Source organism: Trachurus trachurus, assembly GCF_905171665.1.
Source record: "Trachurus trachurus genome assembly, chromosome: 7".
NCBI lineage: Eukaryota > Metazoa > Chordata > Actinopteri > Carangiformes > Carangidae > Trachurus > Trachurus trachurus.
The window spans coordinates 24,639,337-24,652,808 of NC_139901.1; the positions used below are offsets into that span (position 1 = coordinate 24,639,337).

Below are 13,472 nucleotides of genomic sequence, written 5' to 3' on the forward strand. Positions count from 1 at the left end.
ACCCTGTTGGGTTTCTCTTACATTTTAATGTATCATCAGATTATTAATAGCATTTTAACTTAGACAAAGAAATGTGCAAAAGTTCCAGAAAGGTAAGTATTGCTTTAAGTATCGGATCGGGACTCGGTATCAGCAGATACTCAAAATCAAACGACTTGTACTCGGGGGCAAAAACATGTGATCGGCACATCCCTATCTGCAGTGCACGCCAAAAATGATCAGTATCATCTGTGGATCAGCTGATCTGAATCATGCATGATCACTATCAGGCATCAGGCGATATACTGTAGCAAAAATATCATATCATGATTTGCAACAGCCGGTCAGATGAGTTAACCAAGTTGTCTGACCTGCTGTAATGAGTCATTACGTTTGCTTTTGTGAATTAATTGATATGTTTGTAGAAGACAATAATCGTATCTGTAGAGAGCAAGATGTTGTACAGACAATGAAGATCTAACTGGGTTAATAAACAGCTCCTCTGGCTCCCTGGACACATGCAACAGTTCGGTCACTCCATACTCAAGCCTGATTGGACAAGTTTCCACATCAATGATACAAATATAGACGTATAAAATCAGCCCAGTGTCTGATCGAGCTGCTGCTTCAATACAAACAGGGATTTTTTTGTCATTGTTGGTTCATGAGAAATCATCCAGCTACAGTCTAAACCAAACAGGTGGGGAATGAGAAATCTGAGGCACTACCTGTACTGTAGTTCACTATGATTGGTTGTCTCAACCTTGTCCCAACCTTTTTTCCTTGAAGCCCCCCCTCCTTGTGTCAAAGACAATGCTATCGGCAATACTACGATCTCTCGATGCTTGGCAGATCCTTAAAGCAGATATCAGCTTCACGGCCGTTTCGGCTAATGCTGCGTTCAAGGCAGGCTTTTGAAACCGTAAGTTACAGCTTCAAGTCACAACTACGACTTGGTAGCGTTCCAGGTAACCCGTAGCTCGTGTTTTTACCATCCTGTTGTCTGTGAAAGTTCCCTATAACGGCCACTCGTAACTTCCGACCCGTGAACTCGTACCAGATCGAACTGGTATGACTTCACAGGAAGGAAAAACACAAAGTACGAGTTTCTTTGAACGCACCATGAGTTAGCAGCCCCCGCCCTTGTCAGGCATCAATTGGTCCTCGTGCTACGTCACCACATTCACGCGCATCCCTTGGCTGCACACACAGCCCTTCATGCCGTTCTCTCTCCTCATTGGATAACACTTGTATCCCACAAGGAAAATTTTCTCCTCGGGTTACAGCAGAGCAGAGTGACGGAGAGACTCGTGTTTAGGCTGAAATACTTCATGTAAGTGATTGCTGACGGAAAATAGGACTATTTAGGACTTATATTAACAAAAACATTCCACTGATATCTGCTTTAACACTAACTAATCCTTCACAATCTAATATCGTCCAAATCTGCTCATGAATTTTTTAAATGAAAGGCCTTTTTATTGTTGATCGACACTCACTTAAAGCTGTACTTTGCTTCTGTTTAGAATTGCTAAAAAAAAAAAAAACAGCATTTTTTAGGATATCACAGTTGCATTTTTATAAGAATGACCCTTTCACTCCATTATGAGCCATTAACCAGAGCCAGGAGGAATGTAATGCATTTACAAATGATGAATAAAATCGGTTCAACATAAGATAGAGATTCTGCTGCTAAACTTTAAAAGCATGGAGGTGGCTTCAATGAACCCAATTTCTTTGAGGTCATTTGTTAAAAACCAAACCAAACAAGTTCAAGAAAACACAATCAATGCTGTTCCTCCATAAATGTAAAGCATTAATTTACAATATTAAGACTCAGAGATGTCAGACACTGTAATTTATTTCTACTCTAAATAGAGGCTGAGTCTTACATGGTTATTAGTCATTCAATTGGGCAGAGTTAATGCAGCCAATGCTGGGGTTGATTATCTTTGCAGAGTTCGTTCTACTTTCATGACACCGACCTCAAAAAGAGTTTAGTCTTTCAAACTGCATTGTATCCTCATGATTGGCTATTTTGCTTGTCCATTTCACAGTCTGTTATTAAGCAGTATTTTTTTAGATAATTTTAGGGTTTGCATTGGTTAAAGCAGTAGACAATTTTATTCTTTTATAAATAAAAATGGCTTCATAAATCCACCTTAAAATCTTCTTATGCACTCCTTAATAACAATGCAGACCACTCTAGCGACGGACCATCCTTTGACTGAGTTCATTGTCACATCACACACAAATTAAATTAGTAATCAAACCTTGTGAAAAACAAGGCCATTTTAAATGCCTGTATCTTGAAACCCTGATGTTACAACCAGCCTTTTGTTTAACACTGCTTTGGTATCAGCTTTATGTCTAGCAAGGTTACATCATAAAAAATAAAAAAATGCATTCAAGAAAAACACAGTGTTATGTACCACAGTGTGTACTACTCCTGAATGTAAACAGCTTCATTTTCCTTTCAGCATTACTGGGATTACCATCTTAATACCAGACATCGATAAGCAGCAGCTTTATCTACAATATCCGTGGTGCCTGGGTTTCCTCTTTCCTTTAGTCAGCATGGACGGCTATAGACTATAGACTATTCCCAGAATACATTGGGATCATGTAGAGTTTCCTGCTGTTTTCCCTACAAACCTTTTAAATTCTCCATCCCTTTGAGCTGAGAGACTCTTAAAAGTGAGGCAGTATTCCGGTAATGTGAAGCATTGATTTTCTAGCCATACCGCTGTAACCCCAATGGCCTCAGTGCTGACAAGCCTTCCAGTAAAATAATACCATGAATAAAGGAATGCATAAAGAATTGAAATTTAATTCTATAAAACGAACCTGTAATACACCACTTCAGATTATAAAGCTTTACTCCGTTGCTGGGAGAATTGATTCATCTCGTAAACAAATGTGACTTCAGAATACAACTCCTAACAATTTCTTTTTTCTTTTTTTTATCTTCCACAAATGAGACCTGACCTGCTTACATAATAATATGCACACTCAGGAACAGGTAAACAATGTTTTGACTTTGAAGATACGGCCTACAGTAAAACACTGCAGAGCGCTGCACAGTTTGCTCTCAATATCCATTAGGCATGAAAAGTAACTGAGTGTCAAGTTAACCTTTATTATCCCCAGCTATAAAGGTGAAGTCGACTGCATGACAAAAAGAAATGCTAATCCATACATAACTTATATTCTTGTTTTCAGTGTTTTCCCTTGTAAATATAATACCGTGACTTCCTTGAGGAGCTTTTTGCATTTTCCCTGCTCTATTACTTCAGTTACCAACAGAGTTGATCCCTCCTACTGCAGCACATACTCTAACCCTGTGGAGGCTGTGCTGCCATGTGCCTCTCAACAAGTCCTCCAAACTAGGCAAAAAAAAATATGTTCGTTTGTCAATCTTCCAAACAAGCACACAAGCTCTCTTGATCTGACACAATATCCACATAAAACATTTTCTTCTTACTTTCCATTCATGGTTTTAGAGTTGTCAGTAGAGAAAACCCACAAGGGGTTCGGCGCTGATGTTCAGTTTGAGTTTTGGATCGGCTGTTGATCCAACCAGTGTTAACATAAAGGTTGCATGTTCAGGCCAAGAACAAAGGCTGAATGAGATGTTGGGTGCTGACTGTTATCAGTGTAACAGACTGTGGTAGGTTTATGTGTAAAAAAAGAAGAAGTAAGGAACAGTAAAAGGAAGCAGTGTTGGCTGATGGTTAAATGAACTGCAGTACTTTTCTATGTACGGTAAGCCATCCATCCATCGCCACTTCCTCCCTTTAAGGTTCTTTAGTGAGCATAATGTTGTACTAATTCAGCCTTTTGTACATGTCAGACAGGAGCTATCATTCACATAGCCACTAGAGGTACTTGTCAAGTATTTGTTGTATTTGGCATTTGAGCCAATAGCTGAAGCCTTAATGTTTCCTATGAGGAAACTCTCTAAGAGTTACTAACTGCCTGACAATGACAGTTTTCATCAGCCGAGCCAACATGAAATTTATCCTCTTCCCACTAAGAGTTTAGGTCAGCCGCGGTCGGACCAACCAGTAGCAGTTGATACAGTGGAACACGATCTCTTGCTTCCCACTGCCAAACACTTCCACTTGTGTTCTTGAACCAAACTGCAGCCACTGATACTGGCAATTGGTGTAAATGAGGGCAACCTCAACAAACTTTGTGAGTATAAATAAAGGTTTGGTTGAGGAAAAAAATCTGGATTCTGCAGCAGCGGACAGGTCTGGGGATTTAATTATTAGTTTTCTTTATCTGTTCTCATTTACTGTAAATGATTCCCACCATGTACTTGCTATGGCGTGGCTGGCCCTGAACCAAAGATCCCACTCTGTAATTGTCATACAAATAAATGAGTCCCTTACTGTATAATCATCTGAGGGTGGAGCGGGTTTGAGACTGTGTCAAACCACTCATTGTTGCATTCTGCTTGATTGCATGAACACCCCGGCCCTGTACCCCTCTGATGTACAATTATCTCAAGTCGTTATAACTACTAATGCTGACCTAAGTTAGACCCCAGTCTGCATACATTTTCATTATGTATTCCCAAGTCACCGGGTTAAATTCTTGCGCACGCTATTTTTATGCTCTCCCTCCCTATACATCATCTTTCCATGTACATGTAAAGTATAATTAATTTTCAAAGTTCCAAAGTGCATCATACTTGTTGTGACAGTTTATTGAAAAGTGTAACTATTGTAGACTCAGTATCTGTAAAGTTAAGTTTAAATTTACAGTATAAATAAATATCATTTGTAAACTGTAAATATTTGATCATGTTTCATCCTCTTCAGTGTTTCACGGTTTATTATGATTTTTATGTTTCAGCTTCTCTGCCATTGTGTCACAATAGTATATATACTGTATACAGCAGGCAATATGTGGTTGGCCTCATGGGAGCACTTATATTTAAGTTAAGGTAAGGTTAGACCAAAGAGACACAGTGACATCAAACAGTCAATGTTGAACCTTTTGAGTTCCCATATGCTCCTAGATCATTGCATGGTAAACATTGTGGCTTTTAAAAAAAACTCCATGGGGGAGTCGTGGGTCAGTGGCTCGTAATAACAGCAGGGTCGTACTCTATGAAAGATGCATGAAGCTACAGTTGAAGTTAAATAGGTAGTGGGATCAGAACTTTCTCTCCGTTACATTTTAGATGTATTAAAAACAAGGCCCAAAGCTATGTGATCTGAGTTGTATGTGCATACCATTTGACACACAGCGCTTTGACTTGCAATTGAGTCGTGCAAGTGGTTGTGCAAGACATCGATACCAGAGCTTCAGCCCTGATCACTCCTTTGCAGACTCTGCCTTCAAACGTTATGGATAATGCTTGGTGCGTACGCCCACATCCAGGTTATTTTGGCTTCATTTTAGCACATTGGGAGTCAGTGGGAATGTATTGTACATTTCAAGTCTAACTCATGCAGACAACATTTTCCAGAGTTAACACCAAGAATATATACTGTAAGTGAAGTTCACATTGGACAACTATTGTAAAACTACTGCTGCCTGTTTTTGCTGGTGCTTGTCTTGTCATTCTCTTCTCCCCACTTATTCTGTACAATTTTAACTCACCAACCAGTGCACTTGAAGTAGGAAAATCTCATGCGTGGGCAATTCAATGCTGACAAGATAAGGCGGGAAATCTCACAAAGCACAGTTCCTGCACATCATCAGCCATGATAAAACACACTGTTCTGCTGCTGATCGTCAACCCTCCTACAGATCACAGCCTCTTATGCGCAGAGTAATTTACATTCAGTCGTCTGATAATTGGAGACCACTGTATACACACAAAACTCTGCATGAGCATGTTGGTGAACCCCTCTTGAGATAACATATGCACTATTATTCCTGAGTGAAACTGGTGTAATGTATCAGTTCTTGTTCCTTTTTAAGCATAAATATCTTCCACCAGGGTGGAATTAGGAATACACACCCGTGAAGTTGACATTGCGGATGTACTTAAGCAGCAGCGTCCCATTGACGGTGTCCATCTTGGGGCAAAGGTCGACTCTTCCAGGACAGAGGTCTTTGTGCATGTTGTGCAGAGCGTGAGCCATGGCGTACACTGCGTCGATCACAAACTGAACCTTCCCCTCCTGTTCGTAGGATGAATCTTTCCCGATCCGCTCGTGATCTAAAAGGAAAACATTTACATCACAGAAAGTCCAGCTCAGCTCATGAAATTATATCCCACACAGGACTGAATTGATGTATTCACACATACTTGATGAAATATGATCACTTATTACGTTTGATTTACATATGTTTCCCCTGCTGTGTTTTACTGGCAATCGTGACAGGCAATCCAGACTAGAATATGGCATATGAATGAAAAGCTGCTCCACAATCAGTCAAAAATTAAAGAACTAAACAATGATTGCTAGATGTGTAAAATCAAGCAAATGATAGGCTTTCAAAAGCCCTGATTACTCAATTGTGAGCTCGTTTTTTCCCCCCCACCATATTTAATTTATTTAGAGATTGGCATTGATGTGCCTATTAACTACTAATTATATGCTATTTCTTCTAGACATCAATCACAGAATCTCCCTCCACAAAATCCAAGATGGCCTCATGTGCAGCCTTTCTCATTATGGTCTGTCGATCACTGATTAGACCCACTCAAGATTATTCAACACCACTCTCTGAGTTCATATATATATCACAATCGTTCTCTTTGCAGCGAAAAGCCTTTTCACTGCTGCATAACAAACATCACCCAGACAAATACACAAAACGGGTTAAACAGGTTAAACAGAGCAAAGGTTTGTCAAAACAAACTGGGGAACCCTCTCAGAGGACTCCCAGGTCTTGTTTATATGATCTCTCAGTGTTTATTCCCACAAAGTCACGTGCCACCACCACCTCACATCTATTAATCAAGAGCAGAGAGTGTGATAGAGTAGTGGAGGAGGAGTGGAAGACACAGCAAGACAGGCCTAATCATTCTCCACTATAAATGTAATTAGTTATGACAGGTGTATATTAATCATGGCTGGGGTTGTTCTAATGCTTTGAAAATGTGTTAATTGCCAAGCAAGGTTTCAATTAGTGGCTTAATCCTTTTATTGCCAATGCCCTGTCAGATGAGTTAAGCGGAAAGAGTGACAGCAGGACACTGGTGCTGCCGCAAGTCACATACACCGACAGATAATGATAGGGCGCCATTTAAAAGTAGCTTAAATATAAAGTAGTTTACAAACATCAGTCATTCTGCTCTGAGCGTTTTGTTTGCCTGTTTGGATTTATTAAAATTAATAGAAAAATAAAACTGCATTATAAAGTCAGATTAAAACCTGTTGATGATTATAGAATTTTCCTTGTGTTAAGTGGTAATAATAATCCTTTGTTTATGTTCTGATGGAGAGCTTTACTCATTTGTATTTAAGCTTTATGTGCCCTCAAAACCTGCATGAAAGTTTCTTTTTTTTATATCATTTAATTCTTAAATCTCGAAATAATAAAATGGTAAGAGAATTATCACAGGAACAGCACAAACTCACCGATCTCACTTTGCTTTTTTGTGCTACCACAGCTGTGATGAAGTGGGGTGCTGCGTAAACAGACACTCCACGTGCGCTCTGCTCTAAATGTCTTTTATTTATAACCCATTTGAACGCTGCCATTCTCTCCTGACAGCGTGCTGCTCATTTCCCTCTTTCTCTTTGAATGCAAATGGATTACAGACTGGTTCTTACAATCTTAAATTAGTTGTCTGCAGTGTTATTGCGTTGAATGTGACAGAAAAACCCTTTTGGGAGACACTTCATGTGAATTATAGAGCAATGCAAACAAATCCCCCCAGGAAATATGCTATATTTTGTAATCAGTGCCAGGGAAGACAAGTGATTGTTGGAAGTTGCAGATAACATTTGATGCTTTTTTTATTCTTTGTGACAAGAGCTTATTAAAGTCAAACCAAAAAATCCCTGTCATTCTGTAACAGAGGTTCATTTGCATCGATTCAATAGATGTCTGTGTCTGTCTGATTCCTTGTGCTCTGAGGGTTGATGCTTTTGTAGAATAATTAAATCCCCAGATTTTGAACTCTGCTCAACTTGACGGAGGAAAAAAATGTTTGGAAATGGAGTAATTTGTATTATAGCACCTCATTTCCTCTTTGTACGATGACTTGAAAGACTAATTCTGAATAATAGCTCATGTCAATAACACGTAATGTAGAAAAGTGGAAAGAGTGACGATAATCAATTTGGTTTGCTAATGGGTGTGGGCTTCTGCAGACTGTTTCCTAATAATTCTAGAATTGGTGCGGCTTTGACATTTGGTAATAATTATACATAAATATGTAATTTAATGGGTATACCCATGGTCGCCAAGACTTGGATGGTATTTGAGGTCTTTGTGTGGTGGTGGGTTTCATTTAAAGCCAACATCTCCATTATTTAACAAATTTGTGGTCCTTTATCATGTTGTCATTCACAACTTTGCAATCAAGATGAGCGGCAACGCAAGACAATGTAAACAATGCCTCATCATCAGATAGTAAAAACGCAATAGTATGAAGCAGCTGATAAAGGGGGAGTCATGTTTCCTAAGATGTCTGTGGCAGGACTTTCTTATCTCAATAGAGACACTTCATTTTAACAAGTGCTAGCTTTAAACAGATGAATAGTTTTTGTTTGTCTTGTTATTATATGCTCCCCAGTATTTGCTCGCTTAGAAGAGGCAATTTAACATCAGTGACAAGGCTCTGAATGTTTAAAGAGCTTGAATATTGGCACTTATTCTACAAATGTGTGCTACAGGCAAAATGAGGCTGGAATAGGCAGTCCATCTCTTTTTGTGGCTGTCACAGCCTTTCTCCTTTTAATCCCCCACCCCCACCTCCTCTTGCTCTTTGAACCACTCACTTTCTTTCTCCCTCTTTTTCACACAGATATAGAGACATTTAGCTCATATATTCAGCGCCAGCGGAGGCTGCATCTCAGGGTTTCCCCCTCAAACTCCAGTTTACCCCACATAGGCCAAAGACCTGCAGGTCAGGTAGACCAGAGATTGCTCTTCCATTTGGCTTTTGACAAATGAAAATGAAGGAATATGTGTTTGTTATCTGCTGCCACAGGTTTTGTGACCTCATGTGGGTGTGAACATAAAAACGGCTAAATCAAAGCACAAAACACAGTCTCGCGCTCAAGTATTTTCTTTGCTTATCCCTTAAATTCATCATGTGACCCTTGAGATTTCAGGTTGGCAATCACTGTGAACAGAATGGAAATTGTAATTTGTATGTTAAGTCTGTGTATGGGTGTTTACCTAATGCATTTTTACCAGACCCCATTTTCTCCCATGTTTCTCATTACCACTCCTCTTCTATCACCTCTGAGGAGACGTGGGCTTTAATACAGAGAGGGAGAAGAGGGGGGAGGGAGACAAATCTGAGAGAGTTAGAGTCATTACCTTATGAAAAAGTCTTTGTCAGCTACTGACATCATGACTGTTGATATAGATCCACAATGCACTTTAATGCACACCCAATGCAAAATATATCTCCAATTATTTACATCTGTGACAATGATGGTAATTAGGCCTGCACCATATCAGCAAAATGTGCCATGCGTGATGACACTGTTCAGTATTGCGATGACGATATGACTTTTCAGGCATACGTATTAACCATATGTTCCTGTGTCTTTCTGAAAACGACTCAATACGCTGTAGTTCATATGCCAGGCCTGTAGTAGCACTGTAACACTGCCACACAAATACTCCAAAAACAGAGAAGAAGAGTGGAAAGCTTGCACACTGTAAACAGACTCCAAACATTATAGGTTGACTAAACACAAGAAGTTGTGGCAGTGCAACTATGGCGATTCATGTCGCATGGACGAGTTTCAGGCACAGTATCCAAGGGAACCGACGGGAGTCCGCTGTTGTTGTTATTGTTGTTACATTTAGGGGTGGGCAAAAATAACGATATGGCAATATATCGCAATACTTTATACCACGATATGATATCGATATTCAATATTTAAATATCGATTTAAAAAAAAAAAAAATTCAAATTTTTTTTTTTCCAAATAATAAATCATGTTTCAGACGTAAATCCAGTCCGCGAGGTGTCACTGTACTGTATTGTACATGCAAATATGTTGTTGTAACTTGCACTTGTATAAAATGGCATGGATAATTTGAATTAGGCTACATTGTTTTGACTCAGTTTGTCCCATAAATTATCACTATCATCTGATGTACATACAACTCGGATTTTAAGATGCATAATGCCTTTTACATTTTTCAGTGAACTATGTAGAATATCGCAATATATCGCAAAATTTGGATATCGCAATATCGTATCGTATCGTGACTCAAGTATCGTGATGTGTATCGTATCGTGAGGTCCTTGGCAATACCCAGCCCTAGTTACATTACATCTAGCATTGTAGCTCAGGTTACAGGTACGAGGTGTATGAGTCTGAAGTGAGTGTGAGCGGGCATGGATAAATGTGTCAGCCTTAATCAGTCAGCCCTAATGGACTGTTAAGAATCATGACTGTAAGGCTGGACAAGTTGGACAATACAGTAAATTGATGAAATGATTAGTTGTACCATGTCTTGTTTGTGGTCTTGTTTCTACAAACTATTTTCTCTAAATACAATTTGATGATTTTGTTTGCATTATCAGAGAAAGGGCTGATCCTTGATAACACAGTTCCTGCAGATGAATATGTCTTTGATCTTTGCTGTTCAGATATAATTGGGGCTGTCACAACAAGTAGATGAATGGATGCATGAGTCGAGAAGCCCCTGAGTTGACGTTTAAGTGTTTTGTGAGCTCATGCAGGAGCATTAGTGTGGCAGGCTGTAAACTTTACAGTCCTCCCTTCTTGTGGTAGAAGAGGAGACGGAAACAGCTCTAGGACAACACGACCCTTCTTTGTTGACCGTGATCAAACATTTAGTATGATCAAGGAGATAACTCACTGGTCAGTGGAGAGAAAGGACAGTAACTGGACGGGCCACAGGAAGCAGCAGAGCAAAACAAGCATTCATGTAAATGGAGTTTAAACCTTACCCCTGCATGTTTTTTTTAATTTTTTTTTATCAGCGCTCTCTGCATTTTCATCAGGGAAACCTTGAGACTCTGAAAGAACACAATGATACAGAAAGCTCCAGGTCACACTGCATGGTCTTCCTTTGAGAAAAAAATGTTTCTTTTTTCCCCCCAGCCCTTTCATTGAAGGTAGAGAGGCGCAAAAATGTCATTTTATTACTCGTGCACACTATGATTTCTTTCTTTGTGATGCTGAAAATTATAGGCTGTGTGTCCAACTAATGTGCCTGGATGATAGAGCAGACTGGATGCTCTCTTGGTTTGCGTTGGCTGTAGTTCATTTTGACTTGCTGTAATGGGTCACTGTAGGCGAGGTAATGATACAGTCGAGCCACATTTGAGAATACGCCATTATCCAGTGTTCATTATTTTCTTTAAGAGCAATATTTTGTAAATATATGAGAAAACAGAAAAAATTGGAAAATCCATTTCCATTTCACACTACTCTTTCTCCTTCACCTTCTCTAGCTCCTTGTTCTTCACCAGGATGATGTTCTTGCTCATGAAATGTTTTTTCTTTTTTTATGTTTTACCATTATAAATATCTGACTTTGTCTTCTATAATATTGTCAATTTTCATACATTTTGAGCAAGATTCATTGTATTGTAAATACCAAATTTCCAAATTATTTTTCAAATGTAAAGAACTTTTTTTCATTATTTATTCAACTCGTCACTCGTTTATGCAGGTCAGTCATATTGTGCTGCATTATCAAGGTTCCAGTCATTTCTACTAAAAGTTAGAGAAAACATACAATAATGTCATGCCAACGTATAAAGTCTCTAAAATAAAAACAGTTAAAATGATCTCCTAATGTGGCTCTTGTGAGGGGCTTGACAAACTTTGGTTGACAACCATTACAAATCCCTCCCATTTTCTTATTCCAATTAAGAAGATTGGGCATCATCACCCAGGGGACAGAAATAGACCACAGCACTTGACAGTGCTTGTCATCATTGCTTCCAAAGACACGGTCGGTCAGATGAAGTGAACTCATTGTTGCTGCTGCGAGCTATGGGTAGCAATTGAGTTTTTCTTGCTCTAAATGCCTTTAAACAAGAATTCATTACAGGAAATGTCTACAGTAGGTATGAGAAATCTAGGGATAGCAAATTACTTTTAAATTAGATAGCCTTCTTTCCTGTCATACAGGACTCTAAACCACTGCAGGTCAATAATAATTTTTACACAGCAGATGAAATAATTTCTTCTTCTTCTTCTTTTCTGATTCATACAGTCTCCTAACCTTGACATTTGCATTGTATCCCAAGAGAATCAAAGAGCTGTCTGTCAACACTGAATTGCACATGCTGTCCTTGATGTTTTCAGTGAGCGATGGACGTCAGACAATCGAGCAGGCGTGTTGTCGTGTCGGGTAGCCTTGATGACTCATGTCTGCAGGGATGCAAAGCAACAGAGTGACTCAAAGACAGTTTGCTTCAATCAGACTGTGAGGCCCCAACGTGTGTTCACATGACGTCAGTAAGAAACATCGCACCTGCCCAGGCTGTCACCATGGCCAAAAGCCCAGCGAGACACAAAAAAACTTAATTATAGGAAGCCCTGCATGAAATGTCTGGACACCAGGCAATTGGCTTCTCTTCATATTGTGCTCTGTAACATATTTAGGATGTAGGCTGAGGTGATTTTCAAAAAAAAAAAAAAAAAGGAAATTGCAACAGACAAGTAAAACCCTGTCATGCTTTTATGCAACAACATTCTCAAAAAGGCAAATATGAGGGCAGATTCTTTGAGGTTCAGCCTAAAATAATAATGACTGATGTGTGAATCCTGGCCGATGCAACAAGAATCGTCTGATAATGTGCAGCCTCTCTATTATTGCCAATTTGTCTCATTTTCCCCTCAAACTTAGACCTAATATCAACCGGTTCTTGCTCATTCTCCTCTGCAAAATGAGATCATTTTTCATGGTTCAGCAGCGTGAAATAGTGTGATGTACAGTGAATTTTCTGAGCAGATCAGAAGGCGTATAAACTTCTGTCTGATTATGCTCTGGACCTCCCATGTCTAATTAGGTCCTGTGACCTGGACTTTTTTGTGTTACTACTTATTCTGCTGAAGAAAACATAACCAGACTCTCTTTATATAGATAATAAAAGAATTATCTGAAAAGACAAGACAAATGGGAAGCACCCTTTTAAAAGCCTGAAAGCACAGCTTACAAATTTGGAAACACAAAAGGTTGATCTATATAAACGTTTCTGTAAATGTCACCCAACTCGAGTACTACGTATTTTCTTTTTCTCACATTTGTAACCATTGGTTTTAATTGATACATCTGTTTTTCTTATTGTAGAAGTACTTTTACACTCCAGCAGCTCCAATCAAGCTTGTTACCAAAGGTCGTTTTTA

General features: G+C 39.2%; 1 protein-coding gene across 1 annotated transcript in view; it reads right to left on the minus strand.

Annotated features, from left to right (window-relative positions):
* The window catches only part of LOC310988544 (metabotropic glutamate receptor 4-like), a gene marked incomplete at its 5' end in the record, with an annotated part of 122,296 nt that overhangs the window by 12,923 nt on the left and 95,901 nt on the right, over positions 1-13,472 (minus strand). Inside the window, one exon of the mRNA XM_083975184.1 lies at positions 5,960-6,160. Coding sequence (XP_083831310.1) covers positions 5,960-6,160 — 201 coding nt within the window. The remainder of the gene's footprint in view (positions 1-5,959; positions 6,161-13,472) is intronic.